The sequence below is a fragment of the Thamnophis elegans genome, chromosome 4 (assembly GCF_009769535.1).
Source record: "Thamnophis elegans isolate rThaEle1 chromosome 4, rThaEle1.pri, whole genome shotgun sequence".
Taxonomy (NCBI): Eukaryota; Metazoa; Chordata; class Lepidosauria; order Squamata; family Colubridae; genus Thamnophis; species Thamnophis elegans.
In genome coordinates this window covers 113,325,213-113,346,389 of record NC_045544.1, presented here as the reverse complement: position 1 = coordinate 113,346,389, position 21,177 = coordinate 113,325,213, and the positions used below count along the sequence as shown (strand labels likewise).

The following is a 21,177-nucleotide window of genomic DNA, read 5'->3' as shown; positions in this document are numbered from 1 at the left end:
AAAAAGTGAAAGAAAAACACTCTTTAGAAATACCAATGTGGCTTTCAACAATGGAAGCGTTGACACACCCGAATATTAGTAGTATGAGAAATATTATTAGATAACAAACATATTTTATCAGAAAGAGGAGAACTAAAACAAAACTAGAACTAGCAGAACAAGGGATTGATATACCATATTTTCCGGCGTATAAGGTGACTGGGTGTATAAGACGACCCCCTACTTTTCCTGTTAAAATATAGGGTTTGGGCTATACTCGCCGTATAAGATTACCCCTCTTCCGATGCACACCAAATAAAAATTAAAAAACATCAGATTTGATTTCAATATGGTAATTTTAATTCAAGTGGTTATGACATGCCGGTATTTAGCAGGAAAACTGTCACTTATAAATATAAGACTGTTTGTCATCAAACATGTAATATAAAACATTGCAAGTGGATTAAACTTTTCCTAATTCACTCTAAAGCTGAAAGGAAGGATAAGATGATAAACCCAGGGGGGTGCCATGCTGTTTGTTTTTTAAGCTGTCAACCAAACTGGAACTGATGATGATAGGGGGAAGATGAGAAACAATAGAGAGAGAGCTCATTCACCATGTCTTCCTTTCTCCCTCTTTTACCCTGCACTTCTCCAGGAGTAGTTTATTCATTATGTGGATTCAGCTGACAGTTCTCCCAAATGGAAAGAATCAGATGAGCAATAGCCAGGGAGTTTTAATCCCAACCCCAATCCCCTTTGCAAATCTTTTTCCACACTAATCTCACTGTTTAAGATAAATGACTTAATAATGCAATAGCCCTGATCAACCACACTTTCCTTAAAATTAAATATTTTTGACACGTAGGAACTGAATTTTCTTTTGGTTAGAATGGCCCTTCATATCATAGGCTGATGTCACAGAGTAAGAAAGAAAAACCCATATGTGATATGTAAGTCATTTAGTTTATTTGTTCTCCTGATAGAATAATTTCTTTAAACTATCCAAACAAGAACCCCACTAGATAAGATCAAAAGATTATTTTGTTCAGAATCCTGTGGGCAAATGTTTCTAAAACTCCATTAAAGAACAATTAGGATTCTTCCTACTGTCTTGTTTTCAGAGATGTACTGTTTGTGTGGATTTCACAATCAGATTTTTTTAAAAGTCCTAGAGTTAAAATGTCAGAGAAGCGCTATGCTTTACCATCTTAATAGCATTCCAGTTCTGGCCCACTACAAAAATCACAATATTCACTGCTCACCTGGAGCTGGGTTCTCCTAAATGTTATAATAGTGTATTAAGTTAAGCTCGAAAATACCGTATATAAATGACAATACCAAAAGGCCCATTTGCTAGGAGGCAACCGGTGACAGAATACTACTGTGTGGCCAACTTGTAAAATATGGTGAAACTCATTTAACAATGCTGTTGCTTAGCAACCAAAATTTTGGGCTCAATTGTGATCATAAGTTCTCTTTTTCTTTGTTTCTTTGTTTGTTTCCTTCCTTCCTTCCCTCCTTCCTTCTTTCCTTCTTTCTTGCGTCTCTCCCTCTTTCTTTTTCTTTCCTTCTTTCTCTCTCTCTCTCTCTTACCCCCTCCCCCCCAAACACACCTTCCAGTTGGCGAAAATTTCTATTTTGCCAGCTTCCCAGAAGTTTGTTTTCTCTGCTGCCCACAGCTCTCAGAGGAAGGAGGCAGGGAAGCAAGCCCTGGGCCTCATCTCTGCCTCTTGCCTCAAGAGCTGCCTTCGGGGACGGCCAGCCAGCCTCTCACGTCACTGCACCCTTCACTCGCCTTTCACCCGGAGGCTCTGCTGGTGGGGCACCTCCCATTTAACCTCCCGAGAGAAGCTTGGGAGAGATGTGTAAATGGATGCGAGTCTCCCGAGGAGGATGCTGGACACCGGGGGTGGGTGGGAGGGATGGCTTGACGCCTGCTGCTGCTGCTCCCAGTAATGCAGGCTTCTCGGAGAGCATTAAGTTGCAGGCACACCGATTCCAGCAGCTGCGTTTTGCCTTGAAACTTGCTGTACCTGAGACACCGCTGGGAGAATGTCCCCTTCTGGTTGCCGGGAGAGCAAATTTCAAGGCAAAACACAGCTGCTGGATATACCCAGCATATAAGACAACCCCTGATTTTTGAAATAATATTTTTGGGTTAAAAAGTCGTCTTATACGCCAGAAAATACAGTAGGTTGGTTCTCACAATTGCAAATACAATCAAGATATGAAAAAGATAACAGAGAGTATGGTTTTAATCTGGGAAGCTCAGGGCTGGATAAGAAGAACCTCATGGGAACAGAAGAAAAAATGATTAAAATATTATACAACTATCTATTACGAATCAGAATGGAAGAAGAAAAGGTTAAGGAAATAATGATAGCATGGGAAAATAATTTTAGTTATACAATTGAGTTAGAAAAATGGCAACAACTATGGGAAAGGAATTAAAAATTAACTATGTCAACAGCGTATAAAGAAAATTTGTATAAAATGCTTTATAGATGGCACATGCCACCCGAAAGATTAGCAAAGATATTTAAAGATAAATCAGCGAAATGTTGGAAATGTCAAACAACTTCCAGGTTTGCGCATGTGGTGGACATGTGCAGAAGCAAGGAATTATTGGATTTAAATAAGAAGATGGTTAGAGAAAATGTTACACTGAAGTATAGAGTTAAGACCAGAGACATTTTTATTAGGTATCTTACCAGAGAAATATAACAAAGAAGATACATATTTGATTATACATGTAACAACGGCAGCGAGAATTGTATTTGCACAAAATTGGAAAAAATTTATGAAAAAAATAAAAGGATGCTTCCCTTAGGACTGTTGCAGGCAGTAGCTAGGGTTGAGTGCAGGCAGGCGGAAGAGAAGGAAAGAATCCAACTGGGCAATTTCTGGAATAGCTGCTGCCTTTCTACTTCCATCTCTTTTGGGGCTCATTCTCATGGGGTAACTATATGTGTGGCTAAGAACTACTATAATTTTTCCTGACTGATAGTTGGTTCTGTATAGCTCATAAGCTTACATGCCTCTTTTGCCAGTACTGTACAGTTAGTGTTAACTGTAGTCATCTTGACATGATAGCAGTGTTCCAATATTTGAGGGGCTGCCACAGAGAGGAAGGGGTCAAGCTATTTTCCAAAGCACCTGAAGGCCAGACAAGGAATAATAGGTGGAAACTGATCAAGGAGAGATTCAACCTGGAAAGAAGGAGGCATTTTCGGACAGTGAGAAGCTTTCAAGAAGAGGCTGGATTGCCATCTGTCCAAAATGGTGTAGGGTCTGTTGGGCGAGGGGTTGGATTAGATAATCTACAAGATCCCCTCCAACCAGGGGTGGGATTCAACTGGTTCGGAATTTTACATCTGGTTCGCTGAACAGGTAGTTGCAAGGACTGCCTGACTCCGCCCCTCCCAGGAGTCTCCACGTGGCCCATTTTGGATGCCAGGTAAGTGCAGGGCCCGCGCAGCGGCTCTGGGAGGTTGAAAAATGAACCTTCTGGAAATCTGGAAAAAAACTCTTTCTGGCCTTTTTTCCCTCCTGGAGGCTCGAGGAAAGCCTCCGGACCCTGGGAAGGGCAAAAAACAGGCCTTCCAGAAGTCCAGAAATGGGCCCGTTTCCAGCATCTGGAATGGCCTCCCTCTGGAGACCGAGGGAGGCCATTTTCACCCTCCCAGTGGCTTAAGGAATCCTCCGGAACCTGAGGAAGGCAAAAGAGCCCTCCCCATGGTGCAGGAGGCTAAAAATTTTGAATCCCACTCCTCCCTCCAACTCTGTTATTCTGCAAGATGAACATGACAATAATAGCTGAAGCCGGGAGGAGATTAGTGGCAAGGCATTATGGTGATGGAAATGACACAGCTGCCCAGGACTGGCTGATTTCCACATTCCTGGGTATACAATATTAACCTTGTAAACCTGACTCAGTGGTTGGCCGTTTAAAGCCCAGCAGGATCTGGTTACTTTGTGCTGCAATGGACACGTTTTTTTCTGTAATACTTTTGTTAGGTCTACCCAAAAGTACTTCATCCAACTCACGTAGCAGCTGATTCCTTGAAAGGGGATCTGCTTCTTTCCCTTTAAAAAAAAACAAAACATAGGGATCTGCATTTCTCTGTGGACCCAGGTTTCTTTCTACCTTTCCAGTGAGCAAATTATTGGATTTGTGTTGCATTAAAATTTTGAAATATTTAGAAGAGCATTTTCCCCTTAGCAAGATTGTTTTTAAAAGCAGGCCATTTAAATGTGGGCTTTTAAATCATTTTTAGCTGGATTTCATTATCTTCCAGGAATGGAATTTTTATGAGAAATTGAGCAGAATGAATTTCAGCTTTTTACTTCCTTTTTACTTTTTTAATTGGGTTTTCAGTCCTTTTTGTTATATCATAGATATTTGGAAAATACTATTATATTATTTTAGCAGAAGGTTCTTGAATACTTGCATCAATTAAAACTTCTCTGTTATCTATAATTACAAGAGGAATAAGCCTGAATATTTGTACATTTCCCTCCACATCTGTCCATTCCTCCATCCATCTTCAACTTTGATTTGTTGCTGGAATAGATTGATTTTCTCAGTGTATTCAAGAGTCCTGTGTGAACCTAGTCAGTATGGTTATTTTATGTTTGTGCAATTGACTTAATTCAGCTGTTACTAGTAAGTAAGTGAAATCTTCAAGTTGAGGTGTTCATTTAATTTTCCTGGGAGCAGTATGGAAAACATGATCCTCTCTTTTCTTCTGGGTCCTTCTCTTGATGTGAAATTTAAAATGTTGCATTTTGTCCTCTTTCAATTTAGCTATTATGTGTCTTCTGAAATTATTGCCAGGTTTTATTCACGAAGTCTAACTATTGCTTTTTTTACAAGCATTACAATGATTAGTGGTATCAAAATCATTTTAATGATAGAGACAGATTATGAATATTTAAAATAAAAAGATACTAGCTCTTCGTTCAGTAATGAGCATGCTCTCTTCATATTGAAACCTTCCAAGTTCAATTCCTGACATCTCCCTTCATGTTTTTTTTAAAGGAAAAACTTCAGGACTGGGGCAAAAAATCCTGTTATTAAACATCGTAGAGATCAGTTGCTAATCATAATAGATCCCCATCCTGAACAGACTGATTTGGTGCTTGAAATCTCATTCGTTTAATTATCTGTTCCACAGCTTCTTGACCAGGAAGACTATCTTCCTTCAGCATGTGAGCCCCAAGATGTGGCCCATGGATATGTAAAAATCAAGGTAATGATAGAAATGATATTTAAAATTTATGTTTTAATTGCTTTCAGTAGGGGTGTTCTAATCTAGGCTTCTCAAGAGCTTGAAACAAACTCCTTGTCCCGACAAAAACCCCTTTTATTAATTTACTGTGAATTCTGCTCATTCACATCTGGTAAAGCCTTACAAGGGAGGATTTATAGTCACAGACTTTATCTGACCTGGAGAGCTGCCAGGCCGATATCTGCAAAACTTGGCAAGGAGTCTCAGAGAGTCACAAACCAATTAAGCGAGCTAATTGTTTCCTGCAAACTCCACTCCCCTTTTACTCCTCTTTTATTTTCTCTGGGAGAGGCCATTCATCGCCTTAGTCCCAAGTTGACCCTGTTCTTTAGCTGTTCCCTTCGTCTGGCAACTTTATGCATGCGCACACTGGAAATAGGCTCCAGCTGTTCATCTGCCTCACTGATATCTGACTCTGAAGGCAGCTGATAACTGGCATACGGCCAGAGGTGGGTTTCTGCCGGTTCACCCTGTATTGAGCGAGCCAGTAGTGGTGGCGGCAGGAGGCTCTGCCCACCCACCCATCGCATGAGCACGCACAAGCGAATCAATAGTAAAATAAATTGAAACCCACCACTGCATACAGCCCTAACCCCCTCTCTGCCTCTGACACAGAGCTCTCATCAGAGCCTTCCCCAGACTCCAGGACTGGCCCATGTTCCTCCCCAACCTCCTCACTGCCTGAATCTGCTGCCAGCTCCGCTGACAGGTCACAAAAGGGAAAGCAATTCTGTTTATTGTGATTTGAGCATATAAAAATGAAAAATCATTTTCAAGAAGAGATTGGAAAACCATTTGTCTGAAATAATATAGGGTTTCCTGCCTGACCAGGGGGCTGGATTAGAAGACCTCCAAGGTCCCTTCCAAATCTTATTATTCTGTTCTGTTCTGAATCATGTATTGTGCCTTAGTCATTTCATATAGTGAAAATAGCAGGCTCAGATTTATCCCAAATAACTAGCAAGACATGGCTTCAGTCACCTTGTTTGCATCTGTCCAGATGGCATCCAGCTGAAAGCAAATCTGGCCTTATTTTCAGTCTCTCTCATGTTCTTCATTGCAGTTCAGCAAATGCTTTTTCAACCCCTCTACATGTAAACAGTGCCATTTAGCTGGGGCTGTAATGTACTATAAGAGAGAGAAAATAATGCCATTTTGCTGCTGTTGTAAAAGCTAGCAATATCTCCCATTTTCTTGGATTCATTCCTTGACTTCTGCCACTGACAATACGTTTCTTTACAGGAAGGTGGGTTTTGATTATCTATTTCTCATTTCCCATATGGCAATTTTAAGTAGGGGGTGGAGGTAGGTGCTCTCTCCAAGCCGTTGCTTTGCTTTGCATATAGCTGTTTTCTGTTTTTGTTATTATGCTTGACCTACTTTTCAACAATTTGCTCTGAAGTTTAGAGATGCAGTTTCTTCTGCCTTTGATAATTCCGACTCAAGCCTTTCTTCCTTCCTTCATGTCTTTAGCCAGACACCGAGTTGCACTTTGTGGAGATGGGGAGTGGTCCAGTGATTTGCCTCTGCCACGGATTTCCAGAGTCCTGGTTTTCTTGGAGGTTCCAGGTGACATAATTTTTAAACATATTTATTCCTAATTTGCATGAATGCCATATTTTGAAATTAGTTCAACTTACTTGAAGGAAAAGGAATATCTCTTTCTCATACATAATATATGGCAGCTGCAATGTTTACATGGAAGCTTTGGGTTGTAGGAAAATGAGCCCACATTACCTGTGCACCCAACAAGGTTACTTTTGTCTTTTTTTCCATGTTAGATTCCTGCCCTTGCTGATGCTGGCTTCCGTGTCATTGCCTTGCAAATGAAAGGCTATGGAGATTCTGTGGGTCCACCAGGTATATGTCCCACCCCCTCTCTCTCTCCCTCCTTCCCTCCCTCCCTCCCTCTGTGTGTGTGTGTGTGTGTTTTAAAACAGATTCACTGAAATCGTCCATTTTTAAAATATGACATTGCTATTTAAGTCACTTGTTAGTTCTTCACTCACAACTTCCTGATGGGTTTTAGCAATACAAGAGACACCTTGCAAAGCAAAGAAATCACGGTAATAATTTTAAATGAATGAAAGTGTGTTACAGTAACATTGACCCCTTAATCTATGTAAGTCTGCTCTAAAGACCCTGAAATCAACTGTTTTGTCAGGATCCAAAATATGAGCAAAGAGTTTAAATATTCCCTAACTAATTCTTGCACCTTTGCTGTAGTTTAAACCCTGCAATGATGTTTGCATTTTTAAAGCTTACATATTAATTGGCTTCATGCAGTAAACGTGTCTGTAACTGATAGCAACTCTCAAAGGTCACAAGTCAAGATAGGCATTTCCCAACTTTACCACCATAAAGCCAGTATGGTGTAGTGGTTGATGTGTTGGACTAAGACTGGGAAAACTAGCTACAAAAGCTTTGTTATATGGAACCCAGAGTCACTTGTTGTAAGTTGGGCAACAATATAAATTTGATAAAGGAAAGGAAGAAAATTCTCTACCCTCACGCTTGGAGACTCACTGGGTGACTTTGGGCAGAAATTCTGTCTCGGCCCAATCTATCTCAACCACCTTGAGTTATTTAAGGAAAATTAATAAACAGTAGATACAGAGATGCTGGAATTTGAACTTTGTGTGTGTGTGTTTCAGTAACATTTGCTGCCTTTCTTCAATGCACAGGCATACATGTAGAGTAGTGCTTACTGATAGTCATCTGCTTATGAACACAATTGAGCCGAAAATTTCTGTTGCTAAGTGAGACAGTTATTGTGTTTTACCCTATTTTCCTGTCATAGTTGTTAAGTAAATCACTGCAGATGTTAAATTAGTAACACAGTCAAGTGAATCCCTACTGACTTTTTCAGAAGGTCCCAAAAGATGATCCCATGACCTCGGGACACTGCAGCTGTCATAACTATGAGTTTATTGCCAAGCATTTGAATTTTGATCATGTGGCCATGGGGATGCTACAACTGTCATAAGTGAGAAAAACAGTCATACGTCACTTTTTTCAGTGCCATTATAACTTCGAATGATCACTACCATTTGTAAGTTATCTACATTAGAATCTTGGGAATCTTTTCCCAAAATAATAGCCTTGACTGTCAAACAAGGCTTCTTGAATTGCACTCAATGGCCAGCTGATAGTCAACACAGCCATAGTAGAGTTGTCACAGTGGCAAACTGAGCCTGTCTTTACTTGGTTCACCACATTTTAAACTAACTGAAGCTTTGAATAGCCTACAAGGGCAGCACTATGTAGAGCAGGGATTTCAAACTCAAGGCCCACGGGCTAGATCTGGCCTGCAGGGTGCTTAGATCTGGCCTGCAGGGCCGCTTGGAAACAGCGAAGGACTGGTCCATGGTACCTCTGCCAGTGAAAATGGAGCTCGGGAGGGCTGCAAGTTCTGTCTTCGCTTGCAGGAGGGGTTGCAGGAGGCTGGCACAGCCGAAAACAGCTCGGGAGCCCATTTTCACTGGCAGAGCACTCGGGTTACCACAGGCACTCCCGACACGAGTGACGTCAAGATGGCCACACCCACCCTGCTCCCCCCGAGATAAAACACAACAGATGCGGCCCTCAATGACATTGAGTTTGACACCCGTGATATAGAGCATAGCCCCGCTGATAACTTTTGCAAATGTTAGGCCGTATGGCATGAAGTAGAACAAAGCAGCTATCTGAATGTTTGGCATAATCATCTCCTTTTAATGACCCCATAATCCCTTGCAGGGTAGAGTCTGGACAATTGAATGGAGCTGATTGTTTACTGGCTGGATGCCCTTCCTGTCTCCAATGTGGAGTTATATTCAGTAGATATATTCTCATCGTACCCAGAGAGAGAAATATCTGCTTCTAGCTAGGTTCGAACTCAAGCCTCCTGAATGTGAGGCGAGAGCTCCACCTCTAGGCCACTGCACCACTCTAACGTTTGCATAATGCTAGCTATAAAAGCTTATTGCTCCATTCTGCCATTTTTGAGATATCAAACAACAAAATGCCCAAATCAACACTGCATTTGAACATGATTTTAAAAACATTTTACTGATTTACTTGCATTTTATATATGCGCGTGCCACTTCGTTGGCCGACACCGCTAGGAAGAACTTATAAATAAACATGACGTTTTCTCATCGTATTTAGATTTGTAATCCTCTCATTATCGGAATGTCAAGCATTATTTTCTCTGATTATGTGTGGGCACACAACTGTGTGTCAGTAAACAAGTCCCAGTAGTAGTCAAACAATTGAGATGTAGTTGATTTTTCTTTTTATATTTGCAGAAAAATCTAGGGTCAGATTATATTTATATTTCACATTTCACAAATCGTAAGAGTCCTCCTTCCTTTTGGATGTAAAATTGCTCCAGAATTTTCTTGGCACAGTGCCTCTGACTTCTGGTCATGGACGGTCTTGGCAGCAGTGGCAAGAAACAAGAGTGTTCCAGTCTGATTGTTGTCATTTCATTTCCCACACTGCCAGAGTGATGACATGTAAAGGATATAGTTGGGAGATTAAAATGGAAGGTTGACACAACTGGGTCCTGAGTGGAATAAGACATTAAATTGCCCTGAGCGGATGAGTGTAGGGACTACTTATGGATTCTGGTGGCTACTAGGGATGCAGAGGGTGGACATAAATCCTTTGAAGCTTGTTAGAAATACAAGGAGAGCTTGCTTCTTCATTTCTCTCCCCCACCCCTTTCTTCCTTAAATGATTATGTTCAGAATCATCTTATTGTATGTCATATGCTGAGGGGAGCTGTTGTGTCATCATTATGCAAGATCCATGGTTCCAAAAGGAATTAGATTCTAGCATAATATTGTGGTCTCAAGAGTTTCAGGGTGCAAGATTCCAAACCAGAGTTCTGTTCAATAGCCCTAAGATGGGATTTAAATGGCCATTATGTTTGCTCTGTTATTGGATAGTTCAGTTTGATTTTATTCTACATTTTGTTAGAAACTATCCTTCTGGCTGAAACTTCTAACTTCAGTAGTAAGATTGGCATTTCTATTTTGCCGGAGTTTGTAATTTTCTTTTTTTTCCTCTCTAAGTTGTCATGGGACATGACTGCTTATGCATGTAGACTTTTGGATGGACGGGAGAAAGAGGTAGATACAAAGTAATAGCAATTCCAGGAGTGATGTGTTCCGAGAAAAGTCTAGGCTTGCTGACTGGTGGATGGATCATTGCCTTCTGCTAATACAACTAAGAAATTGAAATGCTTTTTGGGTGTTGTTCATATCCTCAATAGGACAAAACTTTTGTTTTTCCACTCCATGGAAAAACATGAGCCATGGTGATGCAGTGGTTAGAATACAGTACTACAAGCTACTTCTTCTGGGTGTAGTTCGGCAGTTCAATTCTCACCAGGCTCAAGGTTGACTCAGCCTTCCATCCTTCCAAGGTGGGTAAAATGAGGACCCAGATTTTTGGGGGCAATGTGCTGACTCTGTAAAGCACTTAGAGAGGGCTGTAAAGCACTGTGAAACAGTATAGAAATCAAAGCGTTATAGTATATTGAATACTATAACTATACTATAGTGTTATAGTATATTGAATATTTGAAATTGGTTTTCTCCAATCTTGATTCAACCATCTTCTATTCTACCATGTAGAGACTGAGATACACTCAGCAGCATTTATGATATTCTTTCTATAGTCCTGTATGAAAGCAACTTCTCTTCCTTATGCAGTCTATGAAAACAAACCCATCTAGGATGTTAATTTGAAAGTTTTTGGAGAGGCATTACACACATGAAGAAGTCCATGGCAAGTCTTGGATTTTAAAATTAATTTATGGGCTTACAGTGGGTATAATAATGCCTGTTTTTGTTGCAGATACAGAAGCCTATTCTCAGGAAGAAATTTGTAAGGTAGGTCATGATCTTCAATAACATATCCTTCACTTGTAGTGACTGAGATACACTCAGCAGCATTTATGATATATCAATATGTAAAACAGTTCAAAGAAGTATTTAAACCAAAGAAGGTCAACATCAATACAGGTGATCCCCACAAATGGTTGTTCAGCAACCATCTGAAGTTAAAATGGCATTGAATGAGGGGAGCTTATGATTTTTGTATTGTAGCATATCAGCATCTTCACAGTCACATAATGTCATTTATCATCTTCACTGCTGTCTTCTGACATGCAAAATTAAAAGGGAAACTGGTAGGAGTTACAAAAGGTGATCATGTGACTTCAGGAAACTGAGACCACGTGAGATTTACCTATTGATAGCAACTGGGATTGCTGGAACTGCCCATTATGAGTCAACATGGTCACATAATGTCACACCTAACAACCATGTTGCTTTACAGTGGAGTTGCTGGTCCCAGTTGCCATCAGTAAGCAAGAACTACATTCAGGCAATTGAGCGTTCAACTTCGAGGTCCAAATGTAATCACCATTCATTCAGCTTTGTCATAACTTTGAACAGTTGCTCAATGGATGGTTGTAGATTGAGGACTACCTGTACACAATAGAGAGGAAAGAATAGCATTCGTATGCTAATCCAACTCAGCCTAAAGTGGTTTAATGTAGCAACCAGACCATTACATACTTCTTATAAGGCTACGTTGGATCAGCAAGAAGATGCTAATATGATGGTGCTGCTATTGTTATAGTTATTTAATTGCAGCATACTGTGGTTATTACTGTGGTAAAAAATCTGGTGCATTTTCAATGAGTTCTAGGGACAAAATCAGATAAACTGAGGCTTTGGTAATCCAGTACAAATTCTAGCAGGAGATGGCACATATGGGAATGACAAAAGTCGCTAGAATTTTCAGGATACATTTCTAGTTTATATATCAGGGGTGTCAAACTCAAGGCCCCGCAGGCCGGATCTGGGAAATAGCAAAGGACCGGCCTGCGATGCCTCTGCCAGTCAAAACAGAGCTTGGGAGAGCCCCGTGCGACCCTCTTGGGCCCTGCTTTCAGCCTGGATGGCCTCCTGCAGCCCTCTGCCAGTGAAAATGGAACTCTGAGCTCTTTTTAGGATGGCAGATGACTGCAGGAGGCCGAAAACAGGGTCCGGGGGGGGGGGGGGGCGCACATGCCCCTCCCTGAGCTCCATTTTCACTGGTAGAGGTCTAGCAAAAGAAACTAAAAACAAAATAAAAGGAGAAATGTTTTCCCTTTTGCATTTGAGCATGCAAGAAGGGAGAGGAAAGGAGAAAGGGAAAGAGGAAAGACAAAGAAAAAGAAGAAAGGATTGGAAGAGAGCAAGGAATGAAAGGAAAAAGAAGAAAGAAGGATGGAGGGAAGGAGATTTTGAGAATGAGGGATGGTCTGAAGGAAGTCCTGCTTTAGCACTTGATCACCACAGGTACCCCTTACACAAGTGACATCGACCTGGCTACACCCACCCTGGCCACGCCTACCCTGGCCACTCCTACATTGGCCCCCCGAGGTCAAACAACCCTGATGTGGTTGACACCCCTGGTATATATCATAGCCCATTTATTTTTTAGGAATTGAGGATTATAAAATAAAAAAGTTACTGGTTTTTCCTAGGTAAATATATCACATCACATGGATTCTTAGTAATTTATACTACAGGAATTGTAACTTAGCCAGCTTTTTCTCCTCCATATTACCAAAGCTGTTTAAAACTAAATGAGAGTGATTTCCTTAAGTCACTTTTTCAATTCCACTAAAAAATCCACACTTGAGAATTGTTAGTTCATACAGCTCTAAAACATCGACTTCCTGAACATTTTAAATAAGTGTGGTGATTTGTGTGAGAATTTGTAGGATTATAATTATGGTTTTGGAATACAATGTTCATGGGCAGCATTCTAATAGTGAGATTCCTATATTATACTTTTGGTTGCAAGAACAATTAAGCCATTTGATAGGCAAAGCAGCAGATGCGATGCTTATACGTGTAATTATCTATCTGCTTTCTGTTAAACCGGTATTAAGGAATCTAAAAGGGCTATTTGCTTTTATACAGTATCTGGCATTCTGCAGCCCAGGAGTAAATGCCATCGCTGAGTGAAGTCCATCATTAAGAAGAGTCATTTTCTCCATGCAGAGAAGGACAGGGCAGGGAACAATTGCACTGCGGGGTAGGGTGTGTGTGTGTAAGAGTTAGTAAAAGATGCAGGTTTCTACTGAAAGACTGTCCCCACCTACCCTGAACCCATATAGACATAGGAAATAGCCTAAGTTAGAAAAGCTAAACTTCAACTTGGAAAGCATCCACACTTCTGTCAAAACACAGTGGAATATGATTCAGAAGGTGACCAGTGGGAGACATAGGAAAATTTCATTTCATATACTGAGGGTGTTTCAGGTTTTGAATGAATAAGATAGTGTCTACCCTAGGTAGATTGAATTGGCTGCATGCCCAAAGTGCACTTTTATGATCTGCTAAAATTCAATTCCGATGGAGTGCAAATAGCGTTGAGAACATGCATGATGTTGTGTTCCTTCTGCTCTCAGTCTGAATCTGCCTGGGCTGGCCCAGGATGGACTAAGCAGTGGAAGACAAAATAAGAGGGTTTTTCTCAAGAACTTGATTGTCAATGCCTGACTTTTTTTTTTTTTTTTCCTTATTTACCTCAGGATTTGGTGATCTTTCTGGACAAAATGGTAAGTTATGCTAGTTTCTATCTTACAATATTTATTATCAACAAGGTCGTACCATCCCCTACAATTGGTGGGATTCCAATTTTTTTACTACTGGTTCTGTGTCTTTGTGGACGTGGTGTGGCTTTGTGGGTGTGGCTTTGTGGGCATGGCAGGGGGAAGCATACTGCAAAATCCGCATTCCCTCCTCACCCCACTAAGCTGCTTTCCAGCTCTGTTCTGTTCAGGGCAACAAAAGAAGATCAGCTGGGAGGTAGCAGGGGAAGGCCCAGCCTATTTTCCGGTTCTCCAAACTACTCAAATTTTCTGCTACCAGTTCTCCAGAACCTGTCGGAATTGGCTGAATACCACCTCTGATCCCCTAGGATGCCATAGTGCAGGGTGTCAAACTCGTGACGTCATGTTTTCGTCACGTGGTGTTTCTCGACTTTTTTCCCCTTTGCTAAAATGGGGATAAGTGTGGCCAGTGTGTGACATATCCAGCCCATGGGTCGCAGGTTTGACACCCCTGCCATAGTGTATTTTGAGTCTCCAGTGTTCAACTAACCACAGGTGACCAGCTGCGTTATATCATTTCATCTCCACATGAAAGAAATGAGATTCTAAAGATGCGAAAATGGCTCTCCATTTTCAATAACCAAAGTTCACCCTGAGAATTATGCAGTGGTGTCTTAGTGGTCCTAGATCCTTAATTATAGAAAAGAGAGAATCCTTGAAATGGGATTTATCAGCATGGCTATGTCCACTGCCAAAGTGTCAGGAAAAAATAGTACATTTTCCCCAATTTTCCTGTGTGAGCAACTAATTTTTACTCAGTGACTGATATTATCTCTTACCAATTTAATAGCAATGGCACCCTCTGTCAAGAGATGGGTGCTTTATGTTCTTTTTTATTGCTTTCAAAATAGAGATGGGTGCTTTATGTTGGAGATGGAAGAGTCTGTCAGCTATCCAATAAAACATATGTGCATTATTGCTTTCTGCCACAGTTGGGCCATAACTAACTTCTAGGCTTCTTTGACTCACAAATTTAAATTACCCTGATTTCATCTTCATGTACAAAATGACCTGATGCAGACAAGGTGGACTAGATGAGCCTAATAATCCTTTATTCAGCCAATAGCAGCCATGGATTTCGAGATGTTGATTTTCAAGGTGGAGATTTGGGGAGATCTTAAGGCTTTATCTGGCAAATGAAGAATTCCATTGGTATTGGAGGAGGGACTATGATTTGCTATCTTGTGCTAATATTTGTTTTCTGCATTTTTGCATTTAAGGCTAGTAATAGTATACAAAGTAATAAGTTTCTGTAAGAACATACATTTTTATATTTAATTTGCCAGCTGCTTTAGATCTACATGGTTATTTGCTTGGGTATTTGTAGCTAATTTTGAGCAAGACACTATTTTCTGTATTATGTTACTGTCATACATGAGGGGTAGCAAGGAAATGAGTGCTTGAAAAAACAGGGAACAGAAATACCATTTCTGTAACTTTTGCATGAGTTCTCTGCCTAATAAAGAAGCTCTTTCTCTTCTTCCTAGTTTGCAGGACTTTCAACGAACTATTGAAAATACGAGACCTTCTTAATTCTATGCAAATAGGTTCATTCTTTTTGGTTTGTTGTTCCATAATTTATATTTCACCATATTCAAATAGTGGGATAAAAGATGGTTCACAATAATAAAACTATACAAATCAAACAAAATAGTTAACCACCATAAAAAAAGAACTGTTAAGCCCCGTAAAACTATAATATGCTTCCATAAATTCACATTTTAAAAGAAAATAAAGAATGAAATGTCATTTCGATTCAGAAATAAAAAGACTAAAAAAATCATTTTTCATTCCCTGTCATAAAACAATCTTCACTGCCTTCCTAAGAGATAACTCTGTGGGGCTGATCTGACCTCTTGGGGGAAGACTATTCCATAACTGACAAGGCCTGTTTCTGGTCTCACTTCATAGCCAAGTTCTGTTGTGAAAGGAAATGCGTACATTCCAAGCTTCCTCTCCCATCCCGAATGCACAGGAACCCTATAGATTCTGTTTGAAGGTAACAGCCTCATTGGTAAATGGGAGCCAAGCCATGTAAAAGGCTACACAGGTTGAAACCAACACATAGAATTTTATTTTATGTTTTGAATTTAAAAAAATACAACTTTTATCAATCACTGAAGCAGCTCTTACCCACCAGCAAACAGGCTACTTGCATTCTGCACCAACTGCATTTTCTGAATAGTGAAATATGTTGTGATTATGTGTTAGTAGTAAAATATTATGGCCGAAGCTGATGCATCTCAGCAGATGCTGGTATGAGAACTGACTAATTGTGGAGATATTTGTTGCAAAAGTTTTTCTTTTGCTTCATATTTTTCTGCTAAATATGAAGCAATTCAGGTGGTGGGTCTTGAGATGTGAGCTTTTGGTGCTAGAACTATGCAATATTTTCTGATTTCCAGGCAGATGGCTGCTGCGCACTCCTCCAACTTGCAGTTGGAGAAAATGCAGTTTCTGGGCATGAAAGTTTGTTGTTGTGATGCAGGCTTACAGTGAGGAGGGTATGAATAGCTGTCACTAAGACTGTAAAGGACTAGAGCTCATATTGGCTGAAACTAATATGAAAATTGCCTTTGACTAACTGTGGAGAGACCAGTTGCAAAGGCTCTTCTGAACTTCTTAAATATGACACAAATCAAGTTTATGAGTCTTGAGATGTGGGCTCATTGTGCAACAGTTGTACAGTAATAACTGTTTTCCAGACAGACTTTCCACGCAATAACGTTTACCTTATGAAAAGGTAATGAGACATAACCTAGTGAAGTAATGACAATAGGATTTCAATAATGATTGAGCTAGTTCTGGATTTCAAAGGGTTGGTGCATTTAACTTAATTTAATTAATTTAATATAATTAGGTAATGTAATTAGACAGCATCACCAGCAGATGGATTTGTAACTGGCTGACCAACCACACTCAACTTGTAGTCCTCAATGGAACTGCATCTACATGGAGGGAAGTATACAGTGGAGTACCCCAAGGCTCTGTTTTAGGCCCAGTACTCTTCAACATCTTCATCAATGATTTGGATGAGGGAATAAATGGGGAACTCATCAAATTTGCAGATGACACCAAGCTGGCAAGAATAGCCAACATTCCAGAAGACAGGCTTAAGATACAGAAGGATCTTGACAAACTTGAACATTGGGCACTATCTAATAAAATGAAATTCAATGGTGAAAAGAGTAAGGTTCTACATTTAGGCAAGAAAAACGAAATGCACAGGTACAGTATAGGTGGTACCTTGCTCAATAGTAGTAACTGTGAGAGGGATTTTGAAGTCCTAGTGGACAACCATTTAAATATGAGCCAGCAGTGTGCAACAGCTGCCAAAAAAAGCCAACACAGTTCTAGGCTACATAAATCAAGATCACGTGGAGTGTTAATACCACTTTATAATGCCTTGGTAAGGCCACACTTGGAATACTGCATTCAGTTTTGGTCACTACGATGTAGAAAAGATGTGGAGACTCTAGAAAGAGTGCAGAGAAGAGCAACAAAGTTGATTAGGGGACTGGGGACTGGAGACTAAAACATATGAAGAACGGTTGCAGGAACTGGGTATGTCTAATTTAATGAAAAGAAGGACTAGGGGAGACATAATAGCAGTGTTCCGATATCTCAGGGGTTGTCACAAAGAAGAGGGAGTCAAACTATTCTCCAAGGCACCTGAGGGTAGAACAAGAAGCAATGGGTGGAAACTAATCAAGGAGAGAAGCAACTTAGAACTGAGGAGAAATTTCCTGACAGTTAGAACAATTAATCAGTGGAACAGCTTGCCTCCAGAAGTTGTGAATGCCCCAACACTGGAAGTCTTTAAGAAGTTGTTGGATAGCCATTTGTCTGAAATGGTATAGGGCTTCCTGCCTAGGCAGTGGGTTGGACTAGAAGACCTCCAAGGTCCCCTCCAACTCTGCTGTTGTATTGTATTAATTCTATTTAATTAAAAGGGCTAATGTGTTCTAACTAAGAAGTGGATTAATTCTTTCACTCCAGGCCTGTGTCACTGACCTTTCCTGACAAAATAGCTTCCTTTTTTTTTTACCCCTGATAAATGGTCTGTCTCAAGCGGAAACTAAAGAGAGAGGTCACCAGAACAGCACCAAGATGTTAAATAACAATTCCTCCTTTAACCTTTCTGGGAGCATTCATCTGTCCTGACAATATAATTAGGATTATAATTCAGATTGCCCGATTGGAGAGAAAGAATCAATTTGGGATTTATTAAAAAGGGATAGGTACATAAAGGAAGAGTATCTGAAATGCTGGCAACTGATTAACTGAAACATTAATGTCAGCAGATTTTTGTTTTTCTGCTGAAGCTTAACATCTTTTTAAAAATGCAGAGCACCTTTTTTAAAGCTCGATTCAACTCCAAATTTCCATTTTTCTAAATGAAAAGAATAAGCCATACGCAGCACTTTACAGTTGCCCCTGCTACAATTCTTCAGAATTGTTATCTTTTCAAACAAGCCCTTAGTCTAGAGCAGAGGTGGGGTATGATGGCCCTTTAACGATTTGTGGACTTCAACTGCCAGAATTCCTGAGGTGGTATGGCTGGCTCAGGAATTCTGGGAATTGAAGTCCACAAGTCATAAAAGGACCATTGTTCCCCATGCCTGATCTAGGGCTTCATAGAGTTGCCCCCCACAGGCTCAAGATCTGTTTGAGAGAAATTTACACCAGATGCTCCCATCTTGGATAAAGAAGGAGACAATTGAAGACAGACATACAGGCAGACCCTTGTGATGGTGTCCCTGTTCAGAATTTGCTCATCGAAGTAGGGTCAACTCTGTTGAATTTCAAATGCCAGTTGGGAATATTTTTAGATTTTATGGATGTTCTATCTTATGTGTCGCTTTATAGTAATATTTGTTTGATTAAAACTCAGCTTCTTTATAGGTAAGTCTCAGATTAAAATCTGTACATCTGTGCATGGTCTGTATTTCATTTTTTGGTAATGAAACACAATATTGTATGATTGAAAGCGTTAGGAAAAACAGTCCCTTTATTTAGTCTATTAGGCAGGAATCAAGCTTGAGAACTTTCCTCTGTGATTGTTTTTATTTACAAAGATTTTTTGATTTTTTTTTCATGGAAGTTCTAATATAGAATGAGTTTACACTCAGGGCAGTTGGCTTTTACAGGGCTGCCATATTAATACCGTGTAGCATATTTATTGTTATATGTTTTATATTGTTTCTGAACAAAAACAAGCAAAACCTGTGTTCAATGAGAAATAAGATTGACCTTATGTAGAATTTTGGCTTTTTCAGTAATGGCATACTATTTGAGTGCCTAGCTGCTTTTATTCTTGAGGGGTGGGGGAAAGAATAATTTGCATTGGAGAGAATAAAGTCTTTTATTTGTATGAAGTAGTGGTGGATAATATAATTGATATAGATGCAGAGTGTTTTATTCAGAGTCCTTAATAAAAACTGTCTCCTTTGACAGTCTCTTCACTGAATATTTAGTGGCTCTGGAATAGCAATCAAGTATTCTAATTGCTCAGGGTTACTGTCAGTAGTTTTGCTGACAGAGTCTATTTTGTGAGCTAAATAATAAAAGGTTTAAAAGTTAAAATTTACACACAGTGTTGCGGGACTTGAAGTTTGCTCTTGCAAGACATCATGGGCCAAATTTGCTTTAAATGGGAACAAGTGTTTGAAAATATTAGGAATCAGGCATATTTCTATATGGGAACATCTGGTTCAGAGGCTGAATAGCTGGAGCCACTTTATGGAAACCTATGGATAATCTAGTCAATGGTATGAAGAATTGGGACTGTATTACTTAATGTCTTTTCCAAGTTTCAGTAGTTGAAGGAATTAAAAAAATAATAATGATAAGACCATTGTTAAGAACATTAGAACACTGAGTATAGTCAAATACTCAAATACTTTGGCCACCTAATGAGAAGGAAGGACTCACTGGAGAAGGGCCTAATGCTGGGAAAGATTGAGGGCAAAAGAAGAAGGGGAGAATAGAGAATGAGGTGGCTGGATGGAGTCACTGAAGCAATGGTGTTAGCTTAAATGGACTTCGGAGGATGGTAGAGAACAGGAAGGCCTGGAAGAACGTTGTCCATGGAACCGCGATGGGTTGAACACGACTTCGCAACTAACAACAACAAGAACACTGAGAGACACCATGAAAATAAAAGCTATTTTGTCCTAAAGTCAGGACAGAACTTTAGAATATGGAATGCTTGATCTGGAGTCAGGACACTACACTCAAATAATAGACTGGAAATTGATAACTTTCCTGAGAATGTTTTGTATACCCTAATAGGGTCGCTGTGTCATCTCAGGTTCTTTTAAACTGAGAAGCAGTTGTCTTTTTGGCATTTTCTAGCTATACACTTTTCTCTGGCGCCTCCCATTTGTGAGAGAATTTAACCATGATGCAATTGCCTGTCTTTCAGCTTTGAAAGGCAGAGAGGAAACCCAGTGCTAGGAAAATGGAAATGAACATGCTGAATTCTCTGAAATTCTCTCCCTGATTGAAAGACAAGAAGGGACCAGATCCATATTTTATCCGTTCCCGAGTGTCTCATAGGCACCCAAACACATTTTTCCCGGACAGAGAAATGACAGAGATTCAAAGTTTTATCTTTGGAGCAATTAGCTCCATTTGCATGCAAACGAAGCTTTGTCTTCCTCTGGGCGAAACGTGCGCGGTAGACCCAGGCAAAGGCACAGTAGGGGAGACAGGCGATCCCAACGCACCAACCACTCCATCCCACCATCTCTCAGCTTGGCTGTGCTGGGCAGGCACATACACGGGGCATCAGGTTCGCCTGCCTCCCCTCTCCCCCATGCTTCTGCCTCCTCCAGCTGCCAGTGTCTCCACGGAAGCCTCTCACGAGCATCCTGTGAGTCAGGCAACTGTGCCACACGTCCAGATTGCCTGTCTCTCCCCATCCCCCACCCCTGCCTCTGTACTCAGACTTGATTAGGAACAGACTTCCCTGGTGTGTGTTTTCCTCTGGAAATATTAGTCCTTAGTACTTCAGAATGGCAGCATTTTGGAGAAGGCTGTTTTAGGAATCCCAACACTTTAAAATCCATTCAGCTTCCCTATTTCTGTGAGCTTCTCCTGTTCCAAATGTCTCTGTTGCTCGTTCTCTTGTCTCAACCAACTTGAATTGACTCAAAAACTTGCTATGGTCTTTCTTCTTTTATGGCAAACTGTCCTTGTCTTCTTCCTGCTGCCTTCTTGCTGAGGTTAGCAACT

The 21,177-nt window shown here is 40.4% G+C and overlaps 1 protein-coding gene across 1 annotated transcript in view; it reads left to right on the top strand.

The window, feature by feature from the left end:
* The window catches only part of EPHX2 (epoxide hydrolase 2), an 81,378-nt gene that overhangs the window by 12,519 nt on the left and 47,682 nt on the right, over nucleotides 1-21,177 (top strand). Inside the window, exons 6-10 of the mRNA XM_032215143.1 lie at nucleotides 5,160-5,234; nucleotides 6,747-6,842; nucleotides 7,055-7,133; nucleotides 11,121-11,155; nucleotides 13,858-13,884. Coding sequence (XP_032071034.1) covers nucleotides 5,160-5,234; nucleotides 6,747-6,842; nucleotides 7,055-7,133; nucleotides 11,121-11,155; nucleotides 13,858-13,884 — 312 coding nt within the window. The remainder of the gene's footprint in view (nucleotides 1-5,159; nucleotides 5,235-6,746; nucleotides 6,843-7,054; nucleotides 7,134-11,120; nucleotides 11,156-13,857; nucleotides 13,885-21,177) is intronic.